General features: G+C 47.6%; 1 protein-coding gene across 1 annotated transcript in view; it reads left to right on the plus strand.

The window, feature by feature from the left end:
- The window catches only part of OPHN1 (oligophrenin 1), a 276,933-nt gene that overhangs the window by 223,529 nt on the left and 41,317 nt on the right, over positions 1-12,087 (plus strand). Inside the window, exon 18 of the mRNA XM_036740449.1 lies at positions 3,750-3,909. Coding sequence (XP_036596344.1) covers positions 3,750-3,909 — 160 coding nt within the window. The remainder of the gene's footprint in view (positions 1-3,749; positions 3,910-12,087) is intronic.

A 12,087-nucleotide genomic window follows, 5' to 3' on the forward strand; every position in this document is an offset into this window, starting at 1 on the left:
TTCTCCGCCACCTCCCCCCTCAGTAAGCCATCTCTATGTTTCTCTAAATATCTTCAACTTTATACCTCTCCTTTTACTTAGGAGGTTCTAATTTATATTATAATTATTTATGCACATGGCTTTTCTCTCTTTTAGACTCCTGGAGGGCATGGATCGGCTTCTTAATAAGATCTTAATAGTGTTTCAAATGAATCAAGCCTGGCACATGCTCAGCCCTGTGAGTTAGGCTGAGCAGATATCCCCATCCCTGCTTTGCAGAGAAGAGTGTGAGCCAACAGTCCAGGTTCTAACTTGCTAGGCTTCATTCTGAATTGAAGAAAGGTTCCCAGAGGTTAATTAAGGGTCTTACCCAGAATCACCAGCCCGTGTGTGCATGTGTGTGCGCGCGTGCGCACGCTCATGATAGAACTTTGACTCAAACTAAGGTCTTCTGGCTTGCCCAGCAGCTTCTTTAGTACAGAAATCCACTTTCTTTGCAATGTAAAGCATTGGATTCAGAGTGAAAAGGACACAGGTTTGGGAATGGGAGGACCCAAGTTCTAATACCACCTCACATGGAGTTCCTAGCCATGTGATCTTCACTGCCTCTCTGTGGGCCTTCATTTCCTCCTCCTTAAAATGAGAGGGCTGGACTCAATGGATTCTGAGGTCCCTACCAGTTAGAGATCTAGGATCCTGTGTGTGACCTTGGATAAGTCACTCTCCCCTCCATGCCTCAGTTTCCTCCTCTCTAAAATGTTGGATTAACTGGCCTCTGAGGTTTCTTCTAGCTCTAGATCTAGGGGCCTTCCCCCTCTGTAAAATGAGGAGGTTGGATTAGATGGGCCTCTGAGGGCCCTTCCAGACCTAGAGCTATGAAGGAAAAGGAAGGGGAGGGAGCAAACATTCCTTAAGTGCTTACTCTGTGCTAGTAAGCACTTTACAGATATTCTTTAAGGATACTTTGGGCCTCCAAGTCCTAGCTCTGCTCTTTACTAGCTGGGAGACCTGAAAAATGAAGTGATTGTAGATGCTAAGTGAGGGGCACAAGGCCTTGGGCCTTGGGCCAGTGCCCTCTCCTCTCTCCTCTCTGCCTTGTGTCCCCCAATAGGATGGTGCACACAGCAGGCACTTAATAATAACTGACTTCTGAGTACCAAGAAAAGGGCCCCACCCACCCAAGCTACTACAGCTCCAAAAACTTGGTCCCAGGTTCCAGAGTGCCAGGCAGACTGCCACATCATTTCCTTCACTGGGTGGCAGCATCGAGTTGATTTTGTCTTTGATGCTTAATCTCCAGAAATCTGGGTAACGGGGACACAGGGTTGCTCATCTTTTAACTGCCAAAAGGGCCCTGTCTCCAGCCTGGAAGGATCAAAGGCCTGAGAGGCTGCTGCTCATTACCATTTGAATGACAATGTTTATCAAGAGCTTAACTACTTTGTATTAAGATCAATTAATTTGTCTCCTGCCCTCAGGCCTCAGTCTGAGAAGAGCAGCCTGGTTGGGGAAGGAGCAAACTTGGAAAGGCCCTGGGTCTGTTTGGCTTGCTGGGGGACCTTGGGAGGCCAGCTGAGCTGACCCCCTCCTCCTCCAAATTAGCCACATTCAAGGCAGTTCCTGTGGGACAGCCCACCTCTCACTTGGGTACTTCAGCTGTTTGGGCAGAAGCTGTTCAGAGGCTGGGGTGGGTGAGGGGAGTGGGATGGAAGATAGGCTGCTGGGCCTGGATGGCAGATTTCTCCCAAAGGCTCTGGCTTTTCCCTGCCTTCATTTCCTGCCCCACTCTTCCTAACCTCTGTTGCCATGTTCTTCTTGGACTTTGGGGGCAGGGGATTGCCTTTCTTAAGTAGCTGCTTCTGCTAGGGATGGCCTCCTTTTAACACCCCCTTTCCTCTCCTCAATTAACACCTGAATCAGGTATAACACAAGTCTACTTGTTAGTAGCCCTGCCAAATCAAATAGTCCTGGCACTTGGAGCAAAACCCTTTGGGAAACTGGACCTTGGTGTCTGTTTGGGTCAAGTAAAAGATATTGGACTTGATTATTTCTTATATGCCTTCTAGCTCGAAAATTATTCAGTTATCCCTTCCCCGGTGTGACTTTCCCCATCACGGTTTTGATATGGTGAGTCGATATAAGAAATTCAATGGGAATTTGAGGGGAGTTTTGCAGAAACCACAGACAGCACATGAAGGCCAGCAGATGACACAGAAAAAGTTTAGTAACTCAGAAATGCACAAAATATATGTATAGTATTGTATAGTATCAACATCTTTTATCTTTCAATATCTTAATAATTCTGACTTCTCTGATGTCAAGGGAGGGCCAAAAAATTTTATGCAGATTTTCCAGATCATGGGGGTACCACGTCCCTAACCCCCTCCATGTGGAAATGGTATAATTATGCTCTGTGTCATAGTAGAATCATAGGGCCCTAGATCTAGATCAGAGGTCAGCTAGTCCAACTCCCTCATTTTACAAAGGTGGAGACTGAAGCCCAGGGAAGGGAAGGGACTAGTGTGAGATCACACCAGGAACACAGAGGCCATCTCCAGAAGTCAACAAGCATTTATTAAAAGAGTAAGTGCTGAGGACATGAAGAAAGGCAAAAAAGCAGCCTTTGCCACTAGGGACCCATGGCTGTGGTTTGTCCTTTGTTCTTGAAGGGGACTGTGACATCAGGAAGATGATGCCATGACTTGCAGTTGACTTAGATTTAAGTGAGGTGAGCTATACAAAGTCACCAGCCTCATTTTCTCCTCTGGAGCCATCTGGGCCCAGTGGCCGGATATAGATCAGGATGACTGGAGATGGCCCCGGATGCCACACTACTCATACTGAGTCCCAGTGGTTGGCCATTTTCTTCTCCATCTCGTTTTACAGATGAGGAAATTGAGGCAAATAGAGCTAATTGATTTGCCCAGGGTCAACACAGCTTGTAAGTATCTGAGGCTGGATTTGAACTCATGAAGATGACTCTTCCTGGCTCCAGGCCCAGCATGCTATTGACTGCCAGGGCTGACTTCAAGTACTGGGTTTCTAATCATATACAAGTTTACATCTTGGCTAAATTATAACCCTTCTCTGGGTCTCACTTTCTTCCTCCATAAAATAAAAAGTTTTGGACTAAATGGCAGAGGGATCCCATCCTGGTCTAAATTCTGCAGTCCTAAGGCAGGGGTTGGGAACCTGTGACCTCGAGGTCACATGTAGCCCTCTAGGTCCTCAAGTGCAGTCCTTTGATTGAATCCCAACTTCACAGGACAAATCCTTTTAATAATCCTTTTAATAAAAGGATTTGTTCTGTAAAACTTGGACTCAGTCGAAAGGCTGCATCTGAGGACCTAGAAGGCCACATGTGGCCTTGAGGCCACAGGTTCCCCACTGCTGGCCTAAGGTCTCTTCTGGCTATAACAAGCAATCAGGCAACAGTCCAGGTTCTAACTTGCTAGGCTTCATTTTGAATTGAAGAAAGTGAGGTTCCCAGAGGTTAAGAGTCTTACCCAGAATCACCAGTGTGTGTACGTATGTGTGTGATAGAACCTTGACTCAAACTAAGGTCTTCTGGCATGTCCAGTGGCCTCTCCAGTATAGAAATCGGCCCTTATGATCTCCTACCTTGTATTACTTGTAAGCTGTCGACCTTCTTTTCCCAACTTGATTGTGCCTTGCTCTGGTCTTCATCATCTTTCCCTTCCCATTCCCAGCCCAGTATCAGGCAGCAAGAGACTTTAGGTTCATTTCTCTGTCTTCTTTCTTTCTCACAGTGTGTGTGAGCACAGCCGAGAGAACCTGATGTCTCCCTCAAACATGGGAGTGATATTTGGACCCACTCTGATGAGGGCGCAGGAGGATACTGTGGCTGCCATGATGAACATTAAATTCCAGAACATTGTGGTGGAAATCCTTATCGAGCACTTTGACAAGGTATGCATGTGTCCCACCCTCTGCCCTCCCCATTGTCCCCCTCCTTCCCTTGGTGGCCTGGCCTTGGTGTCCCCCTCCTTCCCTTGGTGACCTGGCCTTGGTGTCCCCCTCCTTCCCTTGGCGGCCTGGCCTTGGCGTCCCCCTCCTTCCTTTGGTGACCTGGCCTTGGCGTCCCCCTCCTTTCTTTCATGGCCTGGCCTCAGTGTTCACACTGGCTGCAGCCACACAGTCTCTTATAGAATTTCCCTGATTCAATTTGGGAAGCTGATGAACAAATCCCACTTTTGTTAAAATAAATGCTTTCTTTTTAAATGGAAAGCGACTTTATGAATTGGAAGTGCAAGGTAACGGAACCTCTAATGGCTCCCTAAGAGGCTTTCTGGTAATAATATAGTTCACACTTCTGTACCTTGGGCTTTTGCAGACCAGTTTACATCCATTAGTGGACCTCTGAGACTGTCTGGTCCAACCCTGTCATTTTCGAGCCTGGGAAGCCAAGGTTTTGAGAAGGGAAATGACTTGGCCAATTTCACATAGTTAATAAGTATGACTGGAAAGCAGTCACTGACCTGTGCTCATTCCTCCTGCATTTTGGGCTGACTAGAGCAGGCCTGATGGGCCCCATTTTGTACAGCGGCTATAAGGTTCACAAATTACTTGCTGGATATTACCCCCTTTGATCCTTACCACAGCCCTGGGAGGTAGGTGCTATTATCACCCCATTTTATAGATGAGAGAAATAAGCCTGAGAGAGGTCCACCCAGCTAGTGAGTGGGAGGCATGGTCCTACTCTGGTCTTCCTGTCTCGAAGTCCAGGGCTCTGTCCGTAACATAGCCTAGCTTCTCTAAATGAGGGAACTAAGGCACTTCCTCAGAGCTCCAGAACCCAGGCTTTCAGATTCAGAAAGCCAGTATTCTTTCCACTCTATTTCACCTATTTTTGTTCATCCCAATCTATCAGACCATAGAATGTTAGCACTACAAAGGCCCTTCAGAAACCCCCAGACTCACCCCTGGGATTTTCTTAGTCTAAGAAATGCCCAGATGGGGAAATGCTAGTGATGCAGATCAGGACCTCCTGAGTCATTTGCTGTCCTAGAGAGCTGCCCAGGGTCACTCCGCCAGCATATGTCTTTGACGGGATTTGAACCCAGGCTCTAAGGTCAGCACTCTCCACCTTAAGGCCTCTCCAAAAGAGACCTTAGAGCATAGAAAGTAGAACTGAAAATAGAATATGACAGCTTGAATATATGTAACATTGAATATATGTAACATTGCCTGATACCTCAACTCATACACCCCCAGGCTGGGTCCTCAGCACAGTGACTGCTCCATTCATGCTATACACAGAACACTAGGACCAGGAGGACCTTTGAACATAGAACTTCAGAGCTGGGCGGAACTTTTGAATGTAGAACATAAACTGTCAGAGCTGGAAGAAATCTTAGAACATGGAATGATAAAGTATAGAGGACCTTAGAATATAAAATATCAGAGCTGGGAGGGGACTTAGAACCCAGAATGTCAGACCTTGTTGGCAGAGGGGGGATTTTAAAGACCATCGCCTCCTCCCTGACATTCCTAGGCCAGAGGACCATTTCATTCTGAGAGGGCAGGCTATAATAGTAGGGATGAGGCTGTTTTCCAGCATTTGGGATCCTGATTGAATTGGGTTATTTCAGTTTCTGAATGGCAGCCCTTGGGCAGGCCTGGAAGCTCAGACCTTTCTGGTGTTAGCTGTATCTCAGTTATGCTGGTGCTATAGCAGAAAAAGGACTGGCTTGGGAATTGGAAGACCAGGGCTGGAATACCTGTTCTTGCTCTTACAACTGGGTGACTTAGGGAAGGAATTTCACTCCTCTGGGCCTTAGGTCTGGAAGCCCCTAGTTCAAATCCAGCCTCAGACACTTACTAGCTGAGTGACCTGGTCAGATCACTTAACCCTTGTCTGCCTCAGTTGTCTCAAATGCAAATGAAAGTCATAAAAGCACCTTCCTCTCAGGCTTGTTGTGAGAATCAAATGAAATAATATTTGTAAGGCACTTAGTATGGTGCCTGCCATGTAGGAGGAGGTTAATAAATTCTTGTTTCCTTCCTTCTTTGCTTCCTCCCTCCCTTCCTCTGGAAAGTAAGTGGATTGTTCTAGATCAGGGTTCTTAACCCGGGGGCCAGGATAAATTTCAGGGGGTCATTGAACTTGGATGGGGAAAATGACATGTTGATTTTCTAATCCTCGGTCTTTTATGCGTTTTAAAATCCTGATTCCTTAAGGGGCTCTAGGCTTCACCAGCCTGGGGCCAGGGCACAAAAAGGGTTAAGAAGTCCAGGCCTCAGTGGTCTCCAAGATCCAAACACAGACTCCAGAGCTAGAGAATTCTCTTTACCTCTCTCTCTCTCTGAAGTCGCTCACCCCTCACTTTAACTTCAGAAAGATTTTGATTTAAGGAAAATGAGGTTTGTTACTTAAGGCAATTAGAGAGCACAGCTTATTCTTATCTATAAAAATGTATGACAAAGGGCCCAGCTCCTGAGCTCCTGCTGAGACCTGAGGAAAAGAAAACTGGAGGGGAGGAATGCTTGTCCCTCCCTCCCCCCACCCCCAATCAGGGGACCCTTACTCTAATCGAACACAGTGAAAATGAGAGGGGGGAGAGAGAGAGGAAGGGAGGGAAGGAGAGACAGAGACAGAGAGAAGGGAGGGAGAGGGAGGAAGAGGAAGAGAGACAGAGAAGGAGGAAGGAGGGAGGAGGTGGGGGAGAGAGAGAGAGAGAGAAGGGAGGGAGAGAGGAGAGACAGAGAGAGGGGAGGGAGAAGGGGGAGGGGAAGAGAGACAGAGACAGAGGAAGGGGGGAGGAAGAGAGAGACAGAAAGGAGAGGGAGGGGGAGGGGGGGAGAGACAGAGACAGAGAGATTGAGTGCGTGTGTGAGTTTGGTGGCTTAAAATATGGGGCTTGTGAAGTACTCCACAGCTGCTCATATGAATGTCAGGGAAAATCCCAGCCTAGCAATAATATAATGGGTTCTCTCCAGAAGTAGTGAGTTTCCTGTCCAATGTAGGATGCCTACTGTCCCAGACTGCTGCTGGGGCCCTTCCTGCCCAGGTTGGACTCTGAGGTCCCTTTCAGTTCTAAGATCCTGGGCTGGTTCTTGGTCAGCCTGTGGTTTGACTGACTTTCTCCCCTTGAGGACACACGGTATGAGTCCCTGGGTATCCCAAGTGTGCTCCTTATATTCCCTGTGACTGGGTGAATTGTTTAGGTTCTCTGGGGCTGGTGCAGGACCGTTGCATGTGTCCTTCAGCTTTGTAGCCTGTGCTTCTTTGGTCTTGCTCTCCGTAGGGAGCTGGCTCTCCCAGCCTCAGTCCATCTCTGTCTTCCTTCTGAGCTCCAGACTTGTTCTGAAAGCCAGCTTCTGTGGCCTTTTCCCGACCAGCAGAGGGCAATGATGTAATATTACAACCGGTCTGCACCAGCCCCTCCTGGAATGACAGCTAGCTAGACTTTGCTATAGCTACAGAGACATATCTGTCTATGTGTATAGAGGAAGAGGGCGAGAGGGAGAGAAGGAGCATCTAATTAAGGCAGGTCTTCACTTCCTTGCCTTTAATTTCTGAAGTGATAAGGTTAAGCCAAAAGTTATTAAAAAATAACATTTTCTTCATCTGTACATGGGAGGACATTCTCATGGTCTAATATATATTTAGCTTGGGCGTTAGCAAACATTTGAAATGAATCTGCAGAAAATGTCTTAAGTGGTGAGTTATTAAGGCAGAAATGTAACAGAAGTGTTCATTAGTCACAGTGAACCGAAGGGAACATAGCTTGGAATTTTCAGTTCTAGCTAAATCAACTTCCCCTGTGCTCCGCATCCTCGTACCCGTGAAGTTCAGGCAAGCTTGGGGAACATCTCTGGTCGACTGCAAACTAGGTCACAGCAGCAAGAAGGGACTTTGCTTGGATCAAGGAGGGGCGACTCTTCCCTTTTTCTCATCCCTGGTTATAATATTTAGAGCTGATAATGACCTGAGAGACCACACAGGCTTGCTAGCCCTTCATTTTTCAGATCAGGAGGCCCAGAGCATTGCCCAGTGTGACATAAGTAGGCAGGATTGAAGCACAGGTCCTCTGACTCTCACTCAGTTATTAACCCAATCTGATGCCACCTCATTCTGCCCTCCAAGGCCCATGGAATCATAAGTTTCTGATTCTTCCTTCTTCCCTTCAGATCCCAGACCCTTCTTCCTTGATTCCGGATTATCCCAGGGAGGATAATCTGTACTGAAAACCAGGTGGCTACTTCCTGGAGTTAGCCTGGAACAAACATTGCCTTTGATGGATGACACCCCCTAACCCTTCCCGGATTTGGAGCCAGGCTGTTGTTTTCACATTGTTCTCAGGAGGGTCTAAATTCATTGTGTCCCTTCCTGATCCCCTGATCCCAAAGCAGCTGGCCCAGACGTGGGCAGAGAGACAGAGCATAGTTGATAGGCCCCTACAGTCTTTGTTCCAGGCACAGACTTAGGCTTGGACAAGTAAGACTGCATAACCTTCTCAAGGTGCAGGCCTTGTCCCAAAGCAGGTCTGATGATGCCCTCTTGACAAGCTGAGGTCAGACTACCTGAAATTCTTTGTGGCTAAGGAGACAAATTCTCGAGGATCAGAGTTCTAGAGTGGAGAGAAACCTTAGAAGCCATCGTTTCCAACTCTCTAGTTTTACAGAGGAGGCCCAGGGAGGTGGGGTGATTTGCCCAAGGGCATACAGTTATGTATTGGTGGTAGGATTTGAATCCGGGTTTTCTGACTTCAGTTGGTGCTCTGTGCCCTACACTAGACTGCCTCCCTGGGAGAATCCAGAATCAAGGAAGAAGGGTCTGGGGTCTGAAGGGAGGAAGGAAGAATCAGAGGCTTAGGGTTCTAGGGGTCTTGGAGGGCAGAGTGAAGTGGGATCAGGTTAGGTTAACATCAAAGTCAGGTATTGGGGGAATCTAGCCAATGATCAAGGAGGGGAAACGGTGAGCTTGTTGGCCTCAGGAAGGGCCCAATGCTGTGATTCTCTTTTGTCTGCAGTCTCCCTATGCCCTGGAATAGCAGCGCTGATACAAATGTGACCCCATCAAGATGCTGTCAATTTCATTGTTGTTCAGCCATTTTTCAGTTGTGTCCAAACTCTTTGTGACCCCATTTAGGGTTTTCTTGGCAGATATATTAGAGTGGTTTGCCATTTCCTTCTCCAGATCATTTTACAGTTGAGGAAACTGAGGCACACAGGGTGAAGTGACTTGCCCAGGGTCACACAGTTAGTAAGTGTCTGAGGTCAAATTTGAACTCAGGTCTTCCTGACTCCAGGCCTGGCGCTTTATCCACTGCAGTGCCACCTAGCTGCCAATACTTTCTGCCAAACTGGGTGATAGACTGAGGCTTGAAAGCGGGGTCTCTCTCTGGCCTTAATCCTTGGATCCTGCACCCAGTAGACCCTTAGTAAATGTATGTTGCTTGAACTGATCCTATCACACATTTAAAAAAAACCATATAATTAGCTTCATTTGAGTAATTTGAAACACTAAGATTCTATTCTTAGCAGTACTTTTGTGGTCAACATGGAGGAGAAAAATTAGTATGTCTCCTACTCATTCTCTTCCCAACACTTAAATTTTTTTTTTAAATTAAGCCTTTTTTCTCTCCTCCACTGCCTCCCTCCCCCAAGAAAAAGAGACTCCTGTAACAAAAATGTATAGTCAAAGGGCTCCATCTGCACACCTTTCTTTCTAAGGACAGACTTGGTTGGGGAGTCTATCAGCCCAGATGGATAAATGGGACCTTGGCCAGAGTGTAAGTGGAGACTCAAGAGAACATTGAGCTTTTTCTGGCTTAAGTTCTGTTGGTCGGATTTATAGTAATTTGAGTTGCATTTTATAAAACCTGATATTTCAGCCTTGAAATAGTATCTGGGAAAGAACTAGACCAGTCCTCAAAACATCCCTGACATCCAAGAGTTAGAATGATGCGAAAGCTTTTGCTCATCGTAATTGGAAATCCACCGGCCCAGACCTAAAGAGATCCTCCAGGCCATAGAGAAAGGGCAGAGATTGGGGTCCTCCAGGCTCCAACATGCAGATTCTTTGGATCCCCCAACTCAGCACCTTGTTGGCTGAAGTGCCCAGCAGCCAGCGCCCTTGGTGGCCCTACAGGAGAGCCGAGGGGTACTGCCCAGGGCCAATCGGAACTGAAAATGGGGATTCCAGACTAGAGAGTGGCCTCAGTTCTCCAGCCCAGCCTGGTTCTTTTCCCTCAATGGCTCATAGAGGATGGCTAGAGGCTAGATGGCTACCAGAGCAGAGTCTAGTTTAGAAGGAGCACTCAAGGCCAAGATCAAAGTCCAGTGGAGCATGATGGGATTCCTTGGTCCCTTAGGGCTGTAGGTTTCTTGGCTGGAGAGACATGGGAACCCTCAGGGATCCTTTCAGAGGTCACTGTCAGAGACTGTCCCTATTTGAGCCAAGGAAAGCCCAAGGTTTTGTTCCCTTCTTCCAATTTGGGAGGAAAAAGTGGCACTTCTCCAGTGCTGTCTCCACACAAGAATTTGTTTGCATATCCTAGGTCTAGATCTACAAAGACCCTCAGAGGCCATCTAGTCTAACCCTCTCATTTTATAGAGGAAGAAACTGAAGCCCAGGGAGGGGAAGAGATTTGCCCAAGGTCACATAGATAGCAAGTGCCAGAGTGGGGCATTTGATCCCAGGTCCTCTGACTCAGGAACCTGCTCTTTCCATTGTACCTTAAAATGGTTTCTCCTCCACCCACCAAAAAAAAAATCTGTTACGAAAAATCTCAGGCATTGTTTTTCCTTGAAGCCCCTGACTGAGATCACCACGGTAAATACTAAATATGGAGGGCAGGGCCTATGTTTGTTTTTATTCGTCCATGGAAGCCTCCACCCGCTCCCCTCCACTATAGTACCCTGCCTGTAGCAAATACTTACTAAGTGGTGTTCAGTTACCTCGCACCAAGAATTAGGTTGCTCTCCTCTGCTCTGTGGCCCCTGGGCAAAGATCCTGGCACATCACTCACGGTCTTCCAAGGGAAGCACCATAATATATAGGGCTCTCCAGTCAGCCTCAGCCTGGAAATCTGGACCAGCTGTAATCTCTCAGGACTTGTGGTTGGTAATAGAGAGGCCTCGATAATCCCTCAGGGCCCTACTGGCCCTCAGTCCCCAGAATAGCAACCGACAAGCATCTGGTCCCAATCTCCTTATTTTGGAAACAAGGACATTGAAGCTCAGAGAGGTTAAGACACTTGCCCGGTCACACAGCAGCAGAGTCCAGAATCAAAACTGGGTGGCTGACTCTCCATCCACATCTCTTTCTCGGCTTTCTCCTGCCAATGCTTTCTATACATTTGAATCGTGCTTCACCTATTTTTCACTATTTGCCCCCTCTGATTTAGCCTCAGGGCTCGTTGTCTGGAACAGCTGAAGGCCAGGGAGCCACAGATACATTGATCCCCACCAAGCTGGGCTTGCCCTGTGGGCTGGGGGTGTGTGTGCAGAGGATTTACTCTGCTGGGGACCTGTGACTGACTTTAAGGAAAGATCATGGCTCAGTGAGAAGGGACCCCACCCCATTGGTTACCTCTCAAGAACCATCTATCATAGCAATCCTAATGCCCACCCCCACTGCTTTCCCAAGGTTCCCACCCACTCTTTCCACAGTTCCAGGAAGGTCAGCTTTCCTGGTCTCTGGCAGGCATGTGATCTATCCCTTGGCCCCAAAGTCATCCACAGAACAATGCTTTCTCCCCTGTATGGGGCAAGCCATCAGGAGCCTTGGTGTTCCATTGGACAGACTGGAGAGAAAAAATACTCCCAAACCCAGCTTTGAACCTGCTGTAGCCAGCCAAGGGCCTCTGGATAGCCTCAAAAATCCTGCATCTGGAGAGGGGCTCCTCAGCTGAGGAGCATTTCCTCTGGGCTCCTAAAAGCATCACTTGATAGTGGCCCTGAACTTGATAAACTACCTCTCCACCTTTGGGAAATTTCTTGCCAGGCTCAGTGACTAGTCCTGGTTCTTCTATGAACTCCCTATGTGGCTATGGGCAAGTGATTTCCCTTCCCAGTTTCCCCCTCTGTAAAATGAAAGGGTTGGATTAGGTGGCCCTTGAGGTCCCAGCTCTAGGTCTT

Source organism: Trichosurus vulpecula (genome assembly GCF_011100635.1).
Source record: "Trichosurus vulpecula isolate mTriVul1 chromosome X unlocalized genomic scaffold, mTriVul1.pri SUPER_X_unloc_1, whole genome shotgun sequence".
Classification (NCBI taxonomy): domain Eukaryota; kingdom Metazoa; phylum Chordata; class Mammalia; order Diprotodontia; family Phalangeridae; genus Trichosurus; species Trichosurus vulpecula.